The sequence below is a fragment of the Ranitomeya variabilis genome, chromosome 1, assembly GCF_051348905.1.
Source record: "Ranitomeya variabilis isolate aRanVar5 chromosome 1, aRanVar5.hap1, whole genome shotgun sequence".
NCBI classification, from domain to species: Eukaryota; Metazoa; Chordata; class Amphibia; order Anura; family Dendrobatidae; genus Ranitomeya; species Ranitomeya variabilis.
Genome location: NC_135232.1, coordinates 350,724,718 through 350,745,794, shown reverse-complemented (window position 1 = coordinate 350,745,794; position 21,077 = coordinate 350,724,718). Strand labels below are relative to the sequence as shown.

The 21,077-nt window shown below is 43.9% G+C and overlaps 2 protein-coding genes across 2 annotated transcripts in view; both read left to right on the top strand.

The window, feature by feature from the left end:
* LOC143818487 (contactin-associated protein-like 4) overlaps positions 1 to 21,077 on the top strand; it is a 696,988-nt gene that overhangs the window by 387,145 nt on the left and 288,766 nt on the right. Inside the window, exons 5-6 of the mRNA XM_077299784.1 lie at positions 12,962 to 13,165; positions 13,638 to 13,822. Of these exons, the coding sequence (XP_077155899.1) occupies positions 12,962 to 13,165; positions 13,638 to 13,822 (389 nt within the window). The remainder of the gene's footprint in view (positions 1 to 12,961; positions 13,166 to 13,637; positions 13,823 to 21,077) is intronic.
* Positions 2,552 to 9,594, top strand: LOC143793672 (uncharacterized). The gene is made up of 3 exons (XM_077280719.1): positions 2,552 to 2,728; positions 3,483 to 4,476; positions 9,076 to 9,594. Exons 1-3 carry the CDS (start codon positions 2,601 to 2,603, stop codon positions 9,592 to 9,594), a joined length of 1,641 nt encoding a protein of 546 aa, XP_077136834.1. The 5' UTR covers positions 2,552 to 2,600.

The window sequence follows — 21,077 nt, the reverse complement described above, 5'->3', positions numbered from 1 at the left end:
TATATGGGAAATCATCTTTTAATTATATGTATGTATTGTATTCTGTGTATATACAATTTGTGCTGTCTTTTGTATAATTGATGGCTGGATGGTGATTGGTGCCCTGCGTGGTATCCACACCATATAAACCAGCATGTTGTGAGTAGTTGTATGCTTGAAAAAGACCAAATTTTTGGTCGAAACGTTGCTGTACCATGGCTCAATAAATTTTCCATTTTTGATGATTACACCTGACTGGAGCGCTGTTCATCTATCTGAGACTGTTTGGACATCTGGGAGGGTTCCCTGGAAACGGAACGTGCGCCCCACTGAGTGAGTGCTGTCAGTCCCTCTTCTTTGTATTTCTACGGTCTCCATTTTTTGTGATCTGGGGCTGAATGAGGGCTTATTTTTTGCATGCCGAGCTGACGTGTTTATTGATACTATATTGGTGCAGATACGATCTTTTGCTCTCCTGTTATTGCATTTTAATGCAAAGTTGCTGCGACCCATAAAATGTAATTCTGGCATTTTGACTTTTTCTCGCTACGCTGTTTGCTGAATGGTTTAATTCTTTTTATAGCTTGATCAGGCAATTCTGAACGTGGAGATACCAAACATGTGTATTTTTTATTGTATTATTTTGAATGGGGTGAATGGTGGGTGATTTGAAAGTTCATATTTTTTTAGATTTTTTAAAACTTTTTTTAACTTTACACTTGCTTCAATATTCTCCATGGGAGACTAGAAGCTGTGATCATCTGATTGCTTGTGCTGCACAGAGCTCTATGCTCTATGTAGCAGAAATGCTCACTTGCTATGAGTGCCCACCGCTGGGTGGTGCTCATAGCAATCTGGCAATGACAAGCACAGGGGTCTGCTGCAGACACCGGGTTGTCATGCCAACCCATCGGCGGCCCTCAGTTATGTGACACGGGCGCCAACAGGCGGGATTAGTGACGTGCTTCATTAAATGCCACTGTCAGAGATTGACAGCTGCATTTAGCAGATTAACAAATGTGGGTGGATCGCGATTTCCCCCACGGCTGTTAGAAGGAATATTTCTGCTGTTCAAATTAGCTAACATGTGCAGGGAAAGATGTGGGCTCAGGGCTGGAGCCCACATCAAAGAAAGTGACAGGACATGTGCAGTACATGTACGGGGCATGTCTTCAAAGGGTTAAAGTCTATGGGCAGCCCAGTAATGGTTAAAGATACATTTCAGTCCCAGAAACTGCAGCGCTTAGGCCGCTTTCACATTTGCGGTTGTGTCCGCAGCGTTTCTTCCGCAAATATCTGCATGCGTTGTGTATTCCTATCTTTAACATTAACGACGCATGCGTTTTTCTATGTTCGCGTTTTGCCGCGTTTGACGACGCATGCGTCGTCTAGCCGTCTGCGTCTTGGCGCGGAAATGCAACATGTAGTAATTTTTAGAGGCGTCAATTTGCCGCCTGGAAACGTATGCGGCTGATTGCGCAAGGTTTGCGCCCAAAAAACGCATTGTAGTCTATGTAAACGCATGCGTTTTTCAGTACATGCGTTTGCTTGCGTTTACCGACGCATGCGTCTCAATTGAGAAAAACATGTCTAGACACTGATAAGCCACCCCCCACATACAAGGTGATAAAGGGAGGTAGTGGACATTTGCAGGTCACTAGTCAGCAGACTGCCTTGCAGACGAGACGCCCCACAGCCCCTTGGATCAGCAAACAAGCCTCAGAACTATGTGAGTATATCCTATCCAATGCATTTCTTTTCTATAATCTGTGTCTATGTGCCCTAATTTCTGTCATTCCTTTCTTTCTGCACACATCAGAATGTCTTCTTCTTCTGATGAGGAAACGCCTGGGCCTGCACAAGGGGAACATGTCAGCGAAGTGAGTATTCACCTCCTCAGATTGTATTCACTGTCACATCTACACATATGACAATGTATATTTTCCCTTTTTCAGACCACTTCTTCTACAGCGGAAGACACTGGGCAGGAGACTGGGCAGGAGCAGCGTAGTCACGGCCGGGCAACACGGCGGCATCGTGTAAGTATAGCTGGCTGAATGTGTATTGTATCCTCACTTTATAATTCTTGAATCTTCATTTCTTTCTACTTCTCTCTTTCTTTCCCTTTTGCTTCAGCACCAGTGTTTTTTTTTACTTCAATATTCATGCCATTCCTCTGATTCTGTTTTCTGTCTTCCGTATGTGAACGCCTCCTATATTAATGTACTTTTTGTTGTTAGGTTCCAGAGGAGGATGAGGACCTAATTGAGAATGAACACCTCATCTCCCTGGTTCACGAGCGAGTCGCATTGTGGGACACCTGGGATCCACTGCAAGCCAACAATGTGACGATCCGGAGGCTTTGGAATGAGGTGGCCGCAGCGTTGTGGGATGGCTGGGCTAATGCCCCGGCTCGGGTCCATTCTGCATTTGGTAAGTATCGCAATGCAGTGTGATGTAGTCAATACCTTGGCCATGCTCACACAACTGTGCATGATGTGAGAAAGTCATTACTTTTTCACAGCACATACAGTTGTGTGACCATGGTCAAAAGACCATTGTCCTAACTATTATGTTTTGTTTTGCCAACAGTGTCAAAAGTGAAAACACGTTGGAGATCGATGAAGGACCGCTTCAACAAGGACCTGCGCCAAGAGAGCCGGCTTCCAAGTGGTTCTGCAGCAAGGATACGCAAATACAAGTACCACCGCATCCTTGCGTTTTTGAGACCAGTCCTTGCACGAAGAACGTAAGTATATTGGTTAAAAAAGAAAAAAAAAAAGGTGTATAATGCAATTTGTTGCTGGTCATTATTTCCCATCAGTATTTGTAATCCGAAACCTTGATTGATTGATAGATGCAGCAGTGGGGTACGTGTTCTTTGAATACTTTCCCTCACATAGTTCCTCTCCAGGTTTTGGCATACCAATACTGATTTGAAATACTGATCAAATACTGAGAGTGTGACGGCAGCCTGCACAACAGATCTATACTCAGCAAGTTAGGTGTCAGAAATAATGAATTCAGGATGCCAATGGCTCCTCAATTCATTTTTCCTGACACTTGTCCTGGTGAGTATACAGGAGGCTTGTATGTCCTCTGTCGTCAATTCGTATTTCCCATCAGTATTTGTAATCCGAAACCTTGATTGATTGATAGATGCAGCAGTGGGGTTCGTGTTCTTTGAATACTTTCCCTCACATAGTTCCTCTCCAGGTTTTGGCATACCAATACCTTGTATAGAGATATGGCTTGTATTGTCTCCATCATCTCTTCATAGTTTACATCAGTTTTTTTAATCCCCAAGGACTGGTCGATGCATGCAGAAGTATAGCATGTTGTTTTATGAAACTTTTATTCCTACTGTTGAACTCCTGGCTTGCAAATTCTGATGTAAAATTCACTACAAATAGTAGTGTGACCTTTCCCTATCTGAATGTGTATCTAACTGTTCAGTTATCTTTTTGTAAATGTTTTGTAATATTTTTTTTTTTTTTCCGCAGCACTTGGAGCTCCACTGTTGGCCCAGGTTCTGGAGCGGTCCTTCATCAGTCAGCCACGGACCCGTCCCAGCCATCCTCCAGCGCTGCAGCAAGTGGGCCTGCCACACAACCTGGAGACCAGGAAGCTGGTCCATTAGGTGTTCCCCTTCCCCAGTCCTCTGCCTCTAGCCAATTTTTTATGGGCTCCTCCCGGCAGCGGCAGAGGGCCGCGGACAGGTCACTCATGCCCGAGTTTTTGCACTTGAGCTCGGTCTTCCATGAGGGACTCAAGGCGATGGGTGACCGACTGGATACTGCCATTAGTCATATGAGCACATGTATCCAGGAGGTAACCACAGCCCTTGCCCAAGTGAAAGCCGACCTCCAGAGGCCAGCACATCATTTTTTTAATCAGATAGAACAGGGCATGTCGGAACACCTTAGTCCTGAGCTCCAGATTACTGTTATGCAGGCCTGCAATGCTGCTTACGTGCAGGCTATGCAGCAGAGTCGGTATTTTCAGCAGACAGTGGGGACATTTCCAACAGTGCCCACACTGTCACGCTTTACATCAATGCCGACATCTGCTGCATACCACTGCACGGCCACCTCCATTCCAAACACTTCCGGACCGTATTATAGCACCACCACCATGCCCAGTGCAGTGGGTCAGCCCACTGCCACCACCATGACAACTGCTGCTCCTGCTTGGGCCTCCTCCACTGCCACCAGCATGCTGCCGCCGCCGGACCCTGCCCTGGCGTTCTCTGGCACCACCACTACCAGACTGCCGTTGCCGGACCCTGCCCTGGCGTTCTCTGGCACCACCACTACCAGACTGCCGTTGCCGGACCCTGCCCTGGCGTTCTCTGGCACCACCACTACCAGACTGCCGTTGCCGGACCCTGCCCTGGCGTTCTCTGGCACCACCACTACCAGACTGCCGTTGCCGCACCCTGCCCTGGCGTTCTCTGGCACCACCACTACCAGACTGCCATTGCCGGACCCTGCCCTGGCGTTCTCTGGCACCACCACTACCAGACTGCCATTGCCGGACCCTGCCCTGGCGTTCTCTGGCACCACCACTACAAGACTGCCGTTGCCGGACCCTGCCCTGGCGTTCCCTGCCACCACGACAACGTGCCCGCGCAAAACAAGGAAGGGGAAAGGCAAAAAAAAACAAAAAACTATAGCTATCCCTCCCCCCTCACCTCCCAATGTGTCTGTAATGTCTGGTTTGTCTCACCCTTCCAGTGTGTCTCAACCCTCTCATGTGTCTAGCCCTATCCCTGAATATCCTGACCCCAGTAGTTTCATAGCGCCTTCTCCTGCCACCCCTATGTCGGCTACAGTAAGCCAGACCTCACTACTCAACACCCCACAATATCGGCACTCAACCCCAAGCAGGCGCAGTTAATTTTTTGGTTTGTGTGTGTTTAATAAACCTGTGTTTTTTGCCCCAATAAGGTTTGGTTAATTGTGTATTTCGCCACCGTCACCACACAGCATGCGCCAATAACAAATTATGCGTCAAACACATTTTTGGGGGCCACCTCCAACCTCCAGTACCTACTTAGCAGAACACTGAAGCTTGGTGTGTTTGGTTGAGAGATATGAGGTTGCCCCCAAAAATAACACTTGTATTTTCTCCAAAAACAGTTCTTTCTGTTTACTCCGTGACTTTTGGTAGCACACAGAAGACAAAATGGTGGTAATACACAGCACAACTATACTCAACAGGTCCTTTCTTATCCGAAACATTATTTATGACCCCTGACCTGCTGATTTTAGAAATGCATTGTATTACCTCCATTTTATCTTATTGGTACATATACATATATTTCACACAAAGTGAAGGAACAATGTACATGGCATATCTATACTCACCCGGACAAGTGTCAGGAAAAATGAATTCAAGAGCAAATAGCATCATGAATTCATTAGTTCAGACACCTGACTTGATGACTATAGATCTCTGGTGTAGGCTGCCATCACACTGTCAGTATTCGCTCTGTATTTTACAGCACTATTTGTAAGCCTAAACCTGGAGTGGAACTATGTGAGGAAAAGTACATTAAACAGATATGCACCACTAAAAGAATTTAACTACCGCTCCTGGTTTAGGCTTACAAATACTGATGTTAAGTACTGGACAAATACTGCGACAATAACGGACATCGTCTATACAGTCTGCGGCAAAAAGCTAATGGTGAACCAAGACAGGACTCACGTCAACAACCTAAGCCCAAAAACCCAAAGTGGTTTGTTAAGGAAATAGATAGGAGACATGGTGAAGAAAGTAAATCACAATTATTTTATTTGAAAAAACATTAACATTCCAAACATAAATTTGCAGACCCGAAACCAGCAGTACATTTTACACCATATTGTCCTGCCATGGCACACGTCCAATGTCAGAATCAAAAAACGCTGCAAATTGGTCCCGCATGTGGCCTACTTCAACTGTTGACCGCAGCGGGTGATGACGGTAATCAGGCAAAGGGTTGGCAACAGGTTCATCAAGTTCTATGGTGGGTCGCTCCTTAGCCAGAATGAAATTGTGGAGAACCACACAGGCTTTAACTACCTCATCCACTGTCTCCATTTTTAGATTTATTGCAGTTGCTAGAATGCGCCATTTGGACACCATAATCCCAAAGGCACACTCTACTGTTCTGCGTGCCCTGGTTAGTCTGTAGTTGTAGATCCGTTTTGTGCGGTTCAAGTCCCGACTTGAATAGGGCTTCAGGAGATTTTCACTCATCTGAAAGGCCTCATCCCCAACCATTACAAATGGCAGCGGTGGGCCTTGAGTGTAGGGGAGTGGTCGTGGCTGTGGGAAATTAAAATTTTTGCCATAAACACGTCGGCCCATATCAGAGGTTTTAAAAGTCTGTGAATCGTTGCCACGGCCAAAAGCACCAATGTCCACAGCAATGAAGCGACAGTCCGCATCGGCTATTGCCATAAGAACTACTGAAAAATATTTTTTGTAGTTGAAGAACTGTGATCCCGTTCTGGCTGGTTTGGTAATCCGGATGTGCTTCCCATCCACCGCACCCAAACAGTTGGGAAAATCACAAACAGTCCAAAATTTGTCAGCAATTTCTTTCCACATGTCCTCCGTGGGTATGGGTATAAATTCCTCACGGAGAATGGTCCATAAAGCCCGGCAGGTTTCAAAAACAATTCCGGACAGCGTGGAAATCCCAAGGCGGTACTGGAAATGAAGGGATGACAAGCTCTCTCCAGTTGCAAGAAATCTGTAGTAAGAATAAATAATTTACAAAATAGGCAAAAAAACATCAGACCTGCAAAAAATTTTGGTTAGCTTTTGTTTAGAATTATTACGTACCTTAAGGTAACCAGGAGACGTTCCGCTGGTGGAATGGCTCTACGGAGCTGTGTGTCCTGTCTCCGGATGGCTCCTTGGACACGATCAAGCAAATCCCGGAAAGAGTATTGTGACATCCTGGTATATTCTGGGAATTTTTCTGGGTTCTCATTGAGCTCGCCATACAGGGTGTGATATGTACCACGGCTCTCCCGCAGTTCTACAATGGGGTGTTGCCAAAACCGCCTACGCCTTGTCCTTCTCTGTCTTTCCCGGTTTCGGTGTTGCTCCCAAGCAAACGCACATGCCAGAAAAATCTTGATGCTCAGATCTAGTTTAAAGTAATAGCTATCCATGTGAAGATCCATCTTCTCACAGGAGACAGGAGCAAAATCTGAAGATTTCAGCTGTCCTAGGGTCTATATATAGATTTCACATAATACACGCCCTCTGTAGTCCCATTGGCTGGTTCTTGCATCTAGAATTTTTCTCTGGTAAAATTTTGCGACATGCGCACAAAAAACTCAAACGCATAGAAAACGCAAGCAAAAGCATGTAAACGCTGCGTTTTAATGACGCATGCGGTAACCGTAAGCGTTTTAAAAACGCTGCGTTTACACGCGTTTTCATGCGTTTTTCGTGTCCTTACGTTTGCGGATTAAACGCTGCAGATTCAAACGCTAATGTGAAAGTAGCCTTAAATTGTGCTTCAGCCGCCCCTACAATCTTTCTTGAACAGCAAAACCCGTGTTAAATGGGGATTGCTGCAGTTCTATGCATAGCTGGGTGCCTGGTAATACACAGATCAGGATAATCACAATGAAGAAGCTACATTTCTGAATCATGCCTATGACTCCTTCATTCTCAAGCTTTGTTAAGGTACCATAGTTCATACCACTAAAGATTAAAAACAGGTTGTCATATCTAGCAATTTGCCATGACTTTATGACATGAGATTATTCCATTAATCCATTAACACAAATATAATGTATGTCCATGCCAGTGCACACATTCAACAGATACCAGCTGCTTTTTACAGCCGACATCTGCCTATAACAGCTGCAATCGCTGTTGTTTAACTATTTAGATGGCGCTGTCAATCACTGACATCATAATTTAAAGATACATTACATTTACATTACAAAATCATGTTGACAGTGTGAGGCAGTGAGGGAGATCAAATGCAAGGGTCGATCTGTATCCCCCAGGATCCCAACCTATTAGACCCTGTGGAGTGCCTTGTGTTCACAGCAGGACGCTTGTAAATCACAAGTTAAAATAAAAGTAAGTGTGGACCTGGTCAAGCTATTTGGCCAAGGCAATGTTCAGGAAAACCCATTAAGGGCTTTTATTTTTTGAGCAAACTATAGGATGGTAGTGGGGCAGTTCGCTCACTCCAGATCAGGTCTTATAAGTGGCTCATGGCCACAGATTCCATTTAAAATCCCTGCAGCAAAGGGTTGGGTGTGTGTCGCTTTGGTTTGCAAACTGCAGAGCAGTTGGCTCTGCAGCGTTCAGCTGGTGTGAAGTAACACAGAGCAAAGTGAAGCAAAGACACCTGGCACCCCTGTGTGACAAGGCGGTGTAGTCGTCCATGGCAGCCGGTATCCTGATGCAGACTGTATTGATGCCCCAGCTGCGATCTGGAGGATACCATTTGCTTTTCATTTGTAAGTTTTGGACATTAAAGACACTTTGCTTTGAACTTTCCTGTGATCCCTGTCTATCTGTCACACTGCACCAACCCCACTGCACTACAACAGGTTCTCTTTAACTGGAACAATTACCAGTGCTCTCATGTGCAAGCTTATATCAATATCTCCTCTATCAGCTAAGGTATTACCATGGCAGACAGGGCCTGCTGAAGGCGCAATTTGTACCAATGAAATTTTTTCTTTAATGAAAGTTTTTCTTAAAAACTACATGTTACAAATAATACTACTAAAAAATAAGCCCATTATAGCTACAGTATTTAGCCAGTAAAGGCCTGAGGCTTTATTAAACTATTGTATATTCTATTTTTCAGCTTCTACAGCTTCTTGTATTAAACAGAGGAAGGTGGTCCAAAGGAAACAATTTGTAGCTAGGTGTCCCTGCACATTTCCACTGTGTGTTCAAGGTCTGTCCTAGAGTAGCACCTGGTGTCCATCAGTAGCCAAGTATGACCACACCATTAGAGGCTCTAGTTAAGAATCAGGTGTTTGCCTAGCAACGCCCCTCCAGGCTCTCCTAGGCCCATGCACAGTGGTTCCACCACTATACCTGTTACTGGTTGTTCAGGTCATAGAATTCCCTGGCTCTCAATCTTCCTCTATCTCCATCCTGTACCAGGAGGGCTCCTGCCAGAAAGACCAGCAGAACAAAATATTCTCCCATCTGTGGACAGTGACCACCCACTTGGACATGCTGACATCTGCGGCTGCATCTGCCTCTGTTCAAGCTGTGACTCACCAGCCTACCAGCTATGTTCCTGGTACTGGACCCCATCTGTTGCCTCCACCATGTTATGATAGTGATCCTACTCTATACTGTGGATTCATTAATCAATGCACTTTGCACTTTGAGCTCTTGGCACATCAGTTTGCCTCAGATCAGGCCAAAGTGGCATTGAGCATGTCCCACCTTATTGGCGAAGCTCTGGCGTGGTCCAGACCCCTATGGGAGAGAGGTGATCCTCTTGCCTCCAATCTCCGGATGTTTCTTATGGCCTTCCACAAGGTTTTTGATGAGTCTGGCCACATTTCCTCTGCAGAAACCTCCCTCCTCAGATTGCACAAGGGAGACCTCACAGTGGCCTAGTACGCCATCCGATTTTATACCCTGCCCTTCAAACTATCCTGGAACAACAATTCAATGCTGGCCGCCTGCTGGGAATGCCTTTCTGGGAGAACTAATGACAAACTGGCTGGTCATGATTTTCCCACCTCCCTGAACGACCTGATGTCCCTCGCTACTTGGATCAACATCAGGTTTCAGGAGCGCTCCATGGAGGTGTCCCACGAGAGAAGATCTGTGCCCTTGGCTCCTAACTTTCAAAGGCCAATCATGTCTTAACTTCGACACCCTCCTCTGAATCCATGCAAATTGACTGGGTGAAGCTAGCCAGGCATCTTTAAGAGGTCTGTCATGCCAAGGGTAGGTGCTTCTATTGCAGCGGTCCAGAAGACTTAATCCACTCCTGCCCTGAAAATCTGGGAAACTTCATAGCCTAGGGTCTGTCGGAGAGGCTAACCTCGGTCATCACTACTACTCTCCCCCACTGACACTTCCAGTATCCATTTATTGTGGCAAGATCCATTTAGTTGAATCTGACTATCTGGACTCTGGTTCCACAGGAAATTTTATTCAACAGGCTGTTGCCGAGCAGTATCAGATTCCCATTCAAAGTCTATAGAATCCTTTGGTGGTATCATCTAGGGATGGGAGGCCATTCTTTTAATTTCTAAGCCTATGGAACTTTCGGTAGGAATTTTTTACTCAGAGAAGATCCCTCTTTATGCACTATTAGGTTTGTGTCATGCACTGCTCCTGGGCCTACCATGGCTACAAAAACACATGCCTGTCTTGCATTGGAGATCCGGGGGAAAGGTATTCCATTGCGGCCAGGCCTGCCACAGAAGATATCTTGCCCCCATTCTTCCTGCTAGACCTCCGGTTATCCTATCAAATTTACCTGGCTTTTCTCCCAGTTATTGGACTTATGTTACCTTTAGTAGCCATTCAAACACATTTTTGTCAACTTCTATGCATGTTATCAGGCCAAAATCACCAGAGAATGTGAATTTTTGATCAGGGTCATTTGGATGTTTTAGGTTGTCATTATGATTTAAAACAAGAAAACACAGTAGTTTGACAATATATGGCTTCATCCAACTACTAACCATGAGTTGAGAAAAAGTTTTGTTGTTATCATTCATATTCTCTGAAAAAAGGCCAAGAAATTAAAAATTCTGCCTGGGTATGAAAAGTTTTGAGAACAATTGTATAATATAATATTTAATGTAATTTCATCATAGTATAATACTATCAGTATAGCCATGGGAACAATTTGATAATAATCTAAATGAAATTTCAGACTGACCAGATTTAACCTGCAGGAAACTGTATTATTCATATTTATATACCAGAACTGGTGCAGCCAATTTTTACCATTTAGTCATTTGTTTTCAGACATTTTCTCAATTCTTCTTTGATAAACTGCACAAAAACATTTCAATTTTCATAGCTTTTATAAGACTTTTACTGGAAGTGCTTTTAATGCTCTAAAAACATATGTCTTGTTAAATGTTGACTATGTCCATTATATTCTGTCTGTCAAATCAATATGTCAAATCAGTATACAGTATATTATCCACTTTATCCCCGAGGGTGGTGTGAACATTAATGACCAGGCCAATTTTTACAATTCTGACCACTGTCCCTTTATGAGGTAATAACTCTGTAATGCTTTAACGGATGCCACTGATTCTGATATTCTTTTTTCGTGACATATTGTACTTCATGATAGTGGTAAAATTTGTTTGATACGGCTTCCGCTTATTTGTAAAAAAAAAATACAAAAAATGGGATGACAATTTTTGCAATTTTCCAACTTTGAATTTTCATGCCCTTAAATCAGAGATGTCACACAAAATTCTTAATAGCATGTCTACTTTACATCAGCACAATTTTGGTACCAATTTTTTTTTTTTAAAAGTTATGAGAGTTAAAAGATGACCAACGATTTCTCAGTTTTACAACACCATTTTTTTTCAGGGACCACATCACATTTGAAGTAACTTTTGGGTCTATGTGATAGAAGAAACCAAAAAATGACACCATTCTAAAAACTGCACCCCTCAAGGTGGTCAAACCCACATTCAATACGTTTATTAACCCTTCAGGTGCTTCACAGAGATTTTTGGAATGTGAAAAAAATGAACATGTACTTTTTTTCACAATTTTTTTTTATTTTGACAAGGGTAACAGGAAAACATGGAAAACAATTTCTCCTGAGCATGCAGATGCCCCAAATAAGGGAGAAAACCACTGTTTCGGTGCATGGCAGAGCTCGGACTGGAAGGAGCACCATTTGACTTTTTCAATGCAAAATTTGCCGGAACAATTAGCGGATGCCATGTCATGTTTGGAGTGCTCCTGATGTGTCCAAACAGTGAAAATACCCCACAAGTGACACTATTTTGAAAACTAGACCACTTAAGGAACTTATCTAGATGTGTGGTGAGCACATTGAACTCCCAGGTGCTTCACAGAAGCTTACAACATTGAGCCGTAAAAATAAAAAAAAAATCGAATTTTCCATACAAATATATTTTTAGCACAACATTTTGCATTTTCATAAGGATAACAGGAGACATTGCACCATACAATTTGTTGTGCAATTTCTCCTGAGTACGTCGCTACCCCATATGAGGGAGAAAACCAATGTTTGGCGCACGGCAGAGCTCGGAAGTGAAGGCGTACCATTTGACCATTTTTGAATGCAAAATTTGCAGGAACAATTGGCGGATGCCATGTAGCAATTGAGGAGGCTCTGATGAACATAAACAGTGAAAATCTACCACAATTGACACCATTTTGGAAACTAACCCCTCAGGGAACTGATCTAGATGTGGGGTGAGCACATTGAACCCACAGGTTCTTCACAGAAGTTTATAAAGTTAAAAATAAAAATAAAAAATTCTCCACAAATATGATTTTAGCACAAAATATTGCATTTTCATAAGGGTAAAAGGTGAAATTGCACCATATAATTTGTTGTGCAATTTCTCTTGAGTACGTCGATACCCAATATGAGGAAGAAAACCAAATGTGTTTGGGTCTACGGCAGGGCTCGGAAAAGAAGGAGCATCATTTGACTTTTTCAATTGAGCAGTGGAATTTGCTATGTAAGACTTTCCATGGTGAGTGAATAGGTAATGCAACTGATTCTTAGTATATTTCCCATCATTTTTGAACTGACACTCTAAAATAAATTAAATATATTTACCACGCCAGTATTAAATGTTATAAATACTTTACCTTGTAGACTGCAATATGAATCTAAAACATCAAATTAATTTTACTTTGATGTTGCATTTCCAATTTGGTCTTATTTATTCAATAAAGAAAAATAATAGTGAACTGTAAATCTGTAAACTGTAGTATTTTTTTCTTTAATTTGTAGGTTCAGATATCATTTATCTTGATGGTAAAAGCTCTATAATGTATCGATTTTATGAAAAGTCAATGAGCACAACAAAAGATCTGATCTCCCTTAAGTTTAAAACGATGCACAGTGATGGTGTTCTACTCCATGGAGAAGGACAAAATGGAGATCGTATTGCACTGGAGCTTATTAAAGGAAGACTTTGTTTAGGTATTCATTTAGGTAAGTTGTTATACTTTGCTGTAAAGTGACGCTTATGCTATATTGCTCAGCAAGTCAAAGCAGAGTGCAGAAATTGCTGTATTGCTCTTGACCTTCAGCAATATTCAGCTTTCTCTGCAGTTTTTGTTTGACGGTTACAGGAGGAAGTTGTCCCCAACCTGGTGGTAGCTAAGAACGCCTGAGAAGATGTAACAGAAGGGATAACTTTTGCATAACACTGTCCAAATGAATAGTATAAAATAAAGCTATTATTTTCTCTTGCTGGGTGTCCGACCAGTATCAAAAGTTGGATAGTTTGATAAAAGATGAGATTTCTTTCTTTGTAAATGACAAAATGAATAAAATGGATTTTGTCACATAAAATAGATATTTGCTTCTACTTACTGTAACATAAGGCAAAGAGTATACTGTGTACAACATGTGTTTACTAACAGAAAATATATGCATCTTTTAATCGTTTTGTGTTTTTAAGGTAATTTGCAATTTCATACCTCTAATCCCCATGTTAATGTATTCCTGGGAAGCTTGCTAGATGACCAGCAATGGCATTCAGTTGTCATAGAGCGTTTTGGAAGACAAGTCAATTTCACTGTTGACAGGCATGTGCATTATTTCTTCATGAAAGGAGACATCTCCTATTTGGACATTGATTATGAGGTGTGTATTTTTTAGTATACTAAATATGGTTGAGCGATTATACAGCGCATTAGATAAAAAGAATGTCATGTTAATATTTTCATAAATGACAAAATAAAATGACAACTAATTTATATGTTTTTATATTACTCCCATCCTCCATTCTACAAGTGAACTTCATGAAAGTTCCCGCTTGCATCTATTGTATAGGATGGAATTTATTACAAATTATCATTAATGAGGACTTCAGCTAATAGCACACCAGAAGAATTTGTGCTTGCATTTTATCTACGAGCCACTTTACTTTGATCAATGTTTTTATCTACATATGGTTTTTATTTTGATACACTGCTCAAAATAATAAAGGGAACACTTAGACAACAGAATATAACTCCAAGTAAATCAAACTTCTATGAAATCAAACTGTCCAAGGAGGAAGCAACACTGTTTGACAATCAATTTCACATGCTGTTGTGCAAATGTTATAGACAACAGATAGAAATTATTGCAATTATCAAGACATATTCAATAAAGGAGTGGTTCCGCAGGTGGGGACCACAGACCACATCTCATTATCAATGCTTTCTGGATGATGTTTTGGTCACTTTTGAATATTGGTTGTGCTTTCACACTCGTAGTAGCATGAGACGGACTCTACAACCCAAGTAGTGGCTCAGGTAGTGCAGCTCATCTAGGATGGCACATCAATGCGAGCTGTGGCAAGAAGGTTGGCTGTGTTTGCCAGCGTAGTATCCTGAGGCTGGAGGCGCTACCAGGAGACAGGCCAGTACACCAAGAGACATGGAGGGGGCTGTAGGAGGGCAACAACCCAGTAGCAGGACCGCTACCTCAGCCTTTGTGCAAGGAGGAACAGGAGGAGCACTGCCACAGCCCTGCAAACTGACCTCCAGCAGGCCACAAATGTGCATGTTTCTGCACAAATGGTTAGAAACTGACTCCATGAAGATGGTCTGAGTGTCCGTCGTCCACAGATGGGGGTTGTGCTCACAGCCCAACACCGTGCAGGATGATTGGCATTGCCACAGAATACCAGGATTGGCAAATTCGCCACCGGTGCCAAGCTCTTCACAGATGAAAGCCGGTTCAAACTGAGTGCGTGACAGATGTGACAGAGTCTTGAGACACTGTGGAGAGCGATCTGCTGCCTGCAACATCCTTCAGCATGAGCGGTTTGGCAGTGGGTCAGTAATGGTGTGAGGTGACCTTTCTTTGGAGGGCCACACAGCCCTCCATGTGCTTGCCATAGGTAGCCTGACTGCCATTTGGTACCGAGATGGGATCCTCAGACCCCTTGTGAGACCATATGCTGGTGCGGTTGGCCCTGGGTTCCTCCTAATGCAGGACAATGCCAGACCTCATGTGGCTGGAGTGTGTCAGCAGTTCCTGCAAGATAAAGGCATCAAAGCTATAGACTGGCCTGCCCATTTCCCAGACCTGAATCCGATTGAACACATCTGGGACATCATGTCTCGCACCATCCACCAATATCACATTGCACCACAGACTGTCCAGGAGTTGGCGGATGCTTTGGTCTAGGTCTGGGAGGAGATCCCTCAGGCAACCATCCGCCGCCTCATCAGGAGAATGCCCAGGCATTGTAGGGAGGTCACACAGGCACATGGAGGCAACACAACTGAACATCATTTCCTTGTCTTGAGGAATTCCCACTGAAGTTGGATCAGCCTGTAATTTGATTTTCCACTTTGATTTTGAGTATCATTCCAAATGCAGACCTCCATGGGATATTCATTTTGATTTACATTGATCATTTTTATGTTTTATTGTTTTCAACACATTCCACTATGTAATGAATAAAGATTTGCAACTGAAATATTTCATTCAGTGATATCTAGGATGTGGCATTTTAGTGTTCCCTTTATTTTTTTGAGCAGTGCATATTGCCTACATTTATACACCTTTTTCTAGAATTATATTGGACATGTCCTGTACCCACAGTGTTGTGAATTTGGATTCTGGGCTCCCCCGGTGGCCGCTTGTGGAATTGGACTTGTCATCCTCTTTCCTGTTTCACCTGATTCCATCAGTAGTGGGTGTCGCTATTTAAGCTCATTTCTCTGGTGGTTTCTTGCCGGTCAACAATGTTATCTGATGCCTCTCAGTGCTTGTTCCTGCTTCTAGACAACTACTGATAAGTTGGACTTTTGTCCATGTTTTGTTTTGCCTATTTGTTCCAGTTCACAGCTGAAGTTTTGTTACTGTGTCTGGAAAGCTCTCGTTGATCAGGGATTGCTACTCTGGCGTTATGAGTTAATGCCAGAGTTTAAGGTAATCTCTGGATGGTGTTTTGTTAGTGTTTTTCTGCTGACCATGAAAGTATACTATCTGTCTTCTGCTATCTAGTAAGCGGACCTCAAATTTGCTAAGACTATTTTCCTGCTGCGTTTGTTGTTTCATCTGAACTCACCGTCATTATATGTGGGGGGCTACTGTCTTCTTTGGAATATTTCTCTAGAGGTGAGCCAGGTCTTATATTTCCCTCTGCTAGCTATTTAGGTCTTAGGCCAGAGCTGGGCATCTAGCGATAAATAGGAAATGCTACCTGGCTATTTCTAGTTGCGCGGCAGGCTTAGTTCATGGTCAGTATAGTTCCATCTTCCGAGAGCTTGTCCCTCTATAGGCTTGCTATGATCTCTGCCTGCAGAGATCATGACAGTTTGACCGGCCCATAAAGTGTTAAAGACCCAGGTTGAGAAAGGAGAGTTATAAGAAGTCTGCTGGAATTTTTTTTTTTTTCCTCCAGTCTGCCTTGCTGCAGTCTTTTTTCTCTCTCTCCTCCTAATCTCTGTATGCTCTGTGTGCACCTGACAATAATGGATCTCCAGAGTGTAACTGCGGGTTTGAATAATCTCATCACGAAAGTACAAAATTTACAAGATTTTGTGGTACATGCTCCGGTATCTGAGCCGAGAATTCCTTTGCCGGAGTTCTTCACAGGGAATAGAGCTAGCTTCCAGAATTTCCGAAATAATTGTAAGCTTTATTTGTCCCTGAAGTCTCGTTCAGCTGGAGACCCTGCTCAGCAGGTTAGGATTGTGATTTCCTTGCTCAGGGGTGACCCTCAAGATTGGGCCTTCTCATTGCCAGCAGGGGATCCTGCGTTACGCGATGTGGATGCGTTTTTTCTGGCCTTGGGCTTGCTTTATGAGGAACCTCATTTGGAACTTCAGGCAGAAAAAACTTTGATGGCACTATCTCAGGGGCAAGACGAAGCTGAAGTTTTCTGCCAAAAATTCCGTAAATGGTCTGTGCTTACTCAGTGGAATGAGTGCGCCTTGGCGGCAACTTTCAGAGAAGGTCTCTCTGATGCCGTTAAGGATGTTATGGTGGGGTTCCCTTTGCCTGCAGGTCTGAATGAGTCCATGACAATGGCTATTCAGATTGATAGGCGTCTGCGGGAGCGCAAACCGGTGCACCATCTGGCGGTGTCTATGGAAAAGACGCCAGAGAGTATGCAGTGTGATAGAATTCTGTCCAGGAGCGAGCGACAGAATTTTAGACGGAAGAATGGATTGTGTTTCTATTGTGGGGATTCTACTCATGTTATATCGGCATGCTCTAGGCGTACAAAGAAGCTTGATAAGTCTGTTTCCATTGGCACCATTCAGTCTAAGTTTATTTTGTCTGTAACCCTGATTTGCTCTTTGTCATCCATTGCCACGGACGCCTATGTTGACTCTGGCGCCGCTCTGAGTCTTATGGATTGGTCCTTTGCCAATCGTTGTGGTTTTGATTTAGAGCCTTTGGAGACTCTTATTCCTCTGAAAGGGATTGACTCCACCCCATTGGCCAATAATAAACCACAATACTGGACACAAGTAACCATGCGTATCAATCCGGATCACCAGGAGATTATTCGTTTCCTGGTGCTGTATAATTTACATGACGATTTGGTACTGGGATTGCCATGGTTGCAGTCTCACAACCCAGTCTTGGACTGGAGAGCAATGTCTGTGTTGAGCTGGGGATGTAAGGGTATTCATGGGGACGTACCTTTGGTTTCTATTTCGTCGTCCATTCCCTCTGAAATCCCTGAGTTCCTCTCTGATTATCAAGACGTCTTTGACGAACCCAAGCTTGGGTCGTTACCTCCGCACCGTGAGTGCGATTGTGCCATAGATTTGATACCGGGTTGTAAATATCCAAAGGGTCGTTTGTTTAATTTGTCTGTGCCGGAACATGCTGCTATGCGGGAATATATAAAGGAGTCTTTGGAAAAGGGACATATTCGTCCATCTTCTTCTCCCTTGGGAGCTGGGTTTTTCTTTGTCTCAAAAAAAGACGGCTCTTTGAGACCATGTATTGATTATCGGCTTCTGAATAAGATCACTGTTAAGTATCAATACCCATTGCCATTGCTTACTGATTTGTTTGCTCGTATAGAGGGTGCTAAGTGGTTCTCTAAAATTGATCTTCGTGGGGCGTATAATTTGGTGCGGATCAGGCAGGGGGATGAGTGGAAGACCGCATTTAATACGCCCGAGGGCCACTTTGAGTATTTGGTCATGCCTTTTGGTCTTTCTAATGCCCCTTCAGTTTTCCAGTCTTTTATGCATGATATTTTCCGCGATTTTCTGGATAAATTTATGATAATATATCTGGATGATATTCTGATTTTTTCTGATGACTGGGACTCTCATGTCCAGCAGGTCAGGAGAGTTTTTCAGGTTCTGCGGTCTAATTCTTTATGTGTGAAGGGGTCTAAGTGCGTTTTTGGGGTCCAGAAAATTTCCTTTTTGGGGTATATTTTTTCTCCCTCTTCCATTGAGATGGATCCCGTCAAGGTGCAAGCTATTTGTGACTGGACTCAGCCCTCCTCTCTTAAGGGTCTTCAGAGATTTTTGGGCTTTGCCAACTTTTACCGCCGATTTATTGCTGGTTTTTCGGATGTCGTTAAACCACTGACTGATTTGACCAGACAAGGCGCTGATGTTGCTAATTGGTCCCCTCATGCTGTAGAGGCCTTTCAGGAGCTTAAGCGCCGTTTTGCCTCTGCCCCTGTGCTGCGTCAGCCTGATGTGAATCTGCCTTTTCAGGTTGAGGTTGACGCTTCGGAGATCGGAGCTGGGGCAGTGTTGTCGCAGAAAGGTTCCGACTGCTCCGTCATTAGGCCTTGTGCCTTCTTTTCTCGCAAATTTTCGCCCGCAGAGCGGAATTATGATGTTGGGAATCGGGAGCTTTTGGCCATGAAGTGGGCATTTGAGGAGTGGCGCCATTGGCTCGAGGGGGCTAGGCATCAGGTGGTGGTATTGACTGACCACAAAAATTTGATTTATCTTGAGACTGCCAGACGCCTGAATCCTAGACAGGCGCGCTGGTCTTTATTTTTTTCTCGCTTTAATTTTGTGGTGTCATACCTACCGGGTTCTAAGAATGTTAAGGCAGATGCCCTTTCTAGGAGTTTTGACCCGGACTCTCCTGGTAATTCTGAACCCACAGGTATCCTTAGGGAGGGAGTAATTTTGTCGGCCGTTTCTCCTGATCTGCGGCGGTCCTTGCAAGAGTTTCAGGCGGATAGACCGGATCGTTGTCCGCCTGATAGACTGTTTGTTCCGGATGATTGGACCAGCAGAGTTATCTCTGAGGTACATTCTTCTGCATTGGCAGGTCATCCCGGAATTTTTGGTACCAGGGATTTGGTGGCAAGATCCTTCTGGTGGCCTTCTCTGTCACGAGATGTGCGAGTCTTTGTGCAGTCATGTGACGTTTGTGCTCGGGCCAAGTCTTGTAGTTCTCGGGCTAGCGGACTGCTGTTGCCCTTGCCTATTCCTAAGAGGCCTTGGACACACATCTCGATGGATTTTATTTCAGATCTGCCTGTTTCCCAGAAGATGTCTGTCATCTGGGTGGTCTGTGACCGTTTCTCTAAAATGGTCCATTTGGTTCCTCTGCCCAAGTTGCCTTCTTCTTCTGAGTTGGTTCCTCTGTTTTTTCAGAATGTTGTCCGATTGCACGGTATTCCTGAGAATATTGTTTCTGACAGAGGTACCCAATTTGTGTCTAGATTTTGGCGGGCATTCTGTGCTAGGATGGGCATAGATTTGTCTTTTTCATCTGCTTTTCACCCTCAGACTAATGGCCAGACCGAGCGGACTAATCAGACCCTTGAGACATATCTGAGGTGTTTTGTCTCTGCTGACCAGGATGATTGGGTTGCTTTTTTGCCATTGGCAGAGTTCGCCCTCAATAATCGGGCCAGTTCTTCCACCTTGGTGTCCCCGTTTTTCTGTAATTCGGGGTTTCACCCTCGATTTTCCTCCGGTCAGGTGGAATCCTCGGATTGTCCTGGAGTGGATGCGGTGGTGGAGAGATTGCATCACATCTGGGGACAGGTTATGGACAATTTGAAGTTGTCCCAGGAGAAGACTCAGCGTTTTGCCAACCGTCATCGTCGTGTTGGTTCTCGGCTTTGTGTTGGAGATTTAGTGTGGTTGTCTTCTCGTTTTGTCCCTATGAGGGTCTCTTCTCCTAAGTTTAAACCTCGGTTCATCGGCCCTTATAGAATATTGGAGATTCTTAATCCTGTTTCTTTCCGTTTGGACCTCCCTGCGTCCTTTTCCATTCATAACGTTTTTCATCGGTCGTTATTGCGCAGGTATGAGGTACCTGTTGTACCTTCAGTTGAGCCTCCTGCTCCGGTGTTGGTTGAGGGTGAGTTGGAGTACGTTGTGGAGAAAATTTTGGACTCTCGTGTTTCCAGACGGAAACTCCAGTATCTGGTCAACTGGAAGGGTTACGGCCAGGAGGATAATTCTTGGGTCAATGCATCTGATGTTCATGCTTCTGATCTTGTTCGTGCCTTCCATAGGGCTCATCCTGGTCGCCCTGGTGGATCTGGTGAGGGTTCGGTGCCCCCTCCTTGAGGGGGGGGTACTGTTGTGAATTTGGATTCTGGGCTCCCCCGGTGGCCGCTTGTGGAATTGGACTTGTCATCCTCTTTCCTGTTTCACCTGATTCCATCAGTAGTGGGTGTCGCTATTTAAGCTCATTTCTCTGGTGGTTTCTTGCCGGTCAACAATGTTATCTGATGCCTCTCAGTGCTTGTTCCTGCTTCTAGACAACTACTGATAAGTTGGACTTTTGTCCATGTTTTGTTTTGCCTATTTGTTCCAGTTCACAGCTGAAGTTTTGTTACTGTGTCTGGAAAGCTCTCGTTGATCAGGGATTGCTACTCTGGCGTTATGAGTTAATGCCAGAGTTTAAGGTAATCTCTGGATGGTGTTTTGTTAGTGTTTTT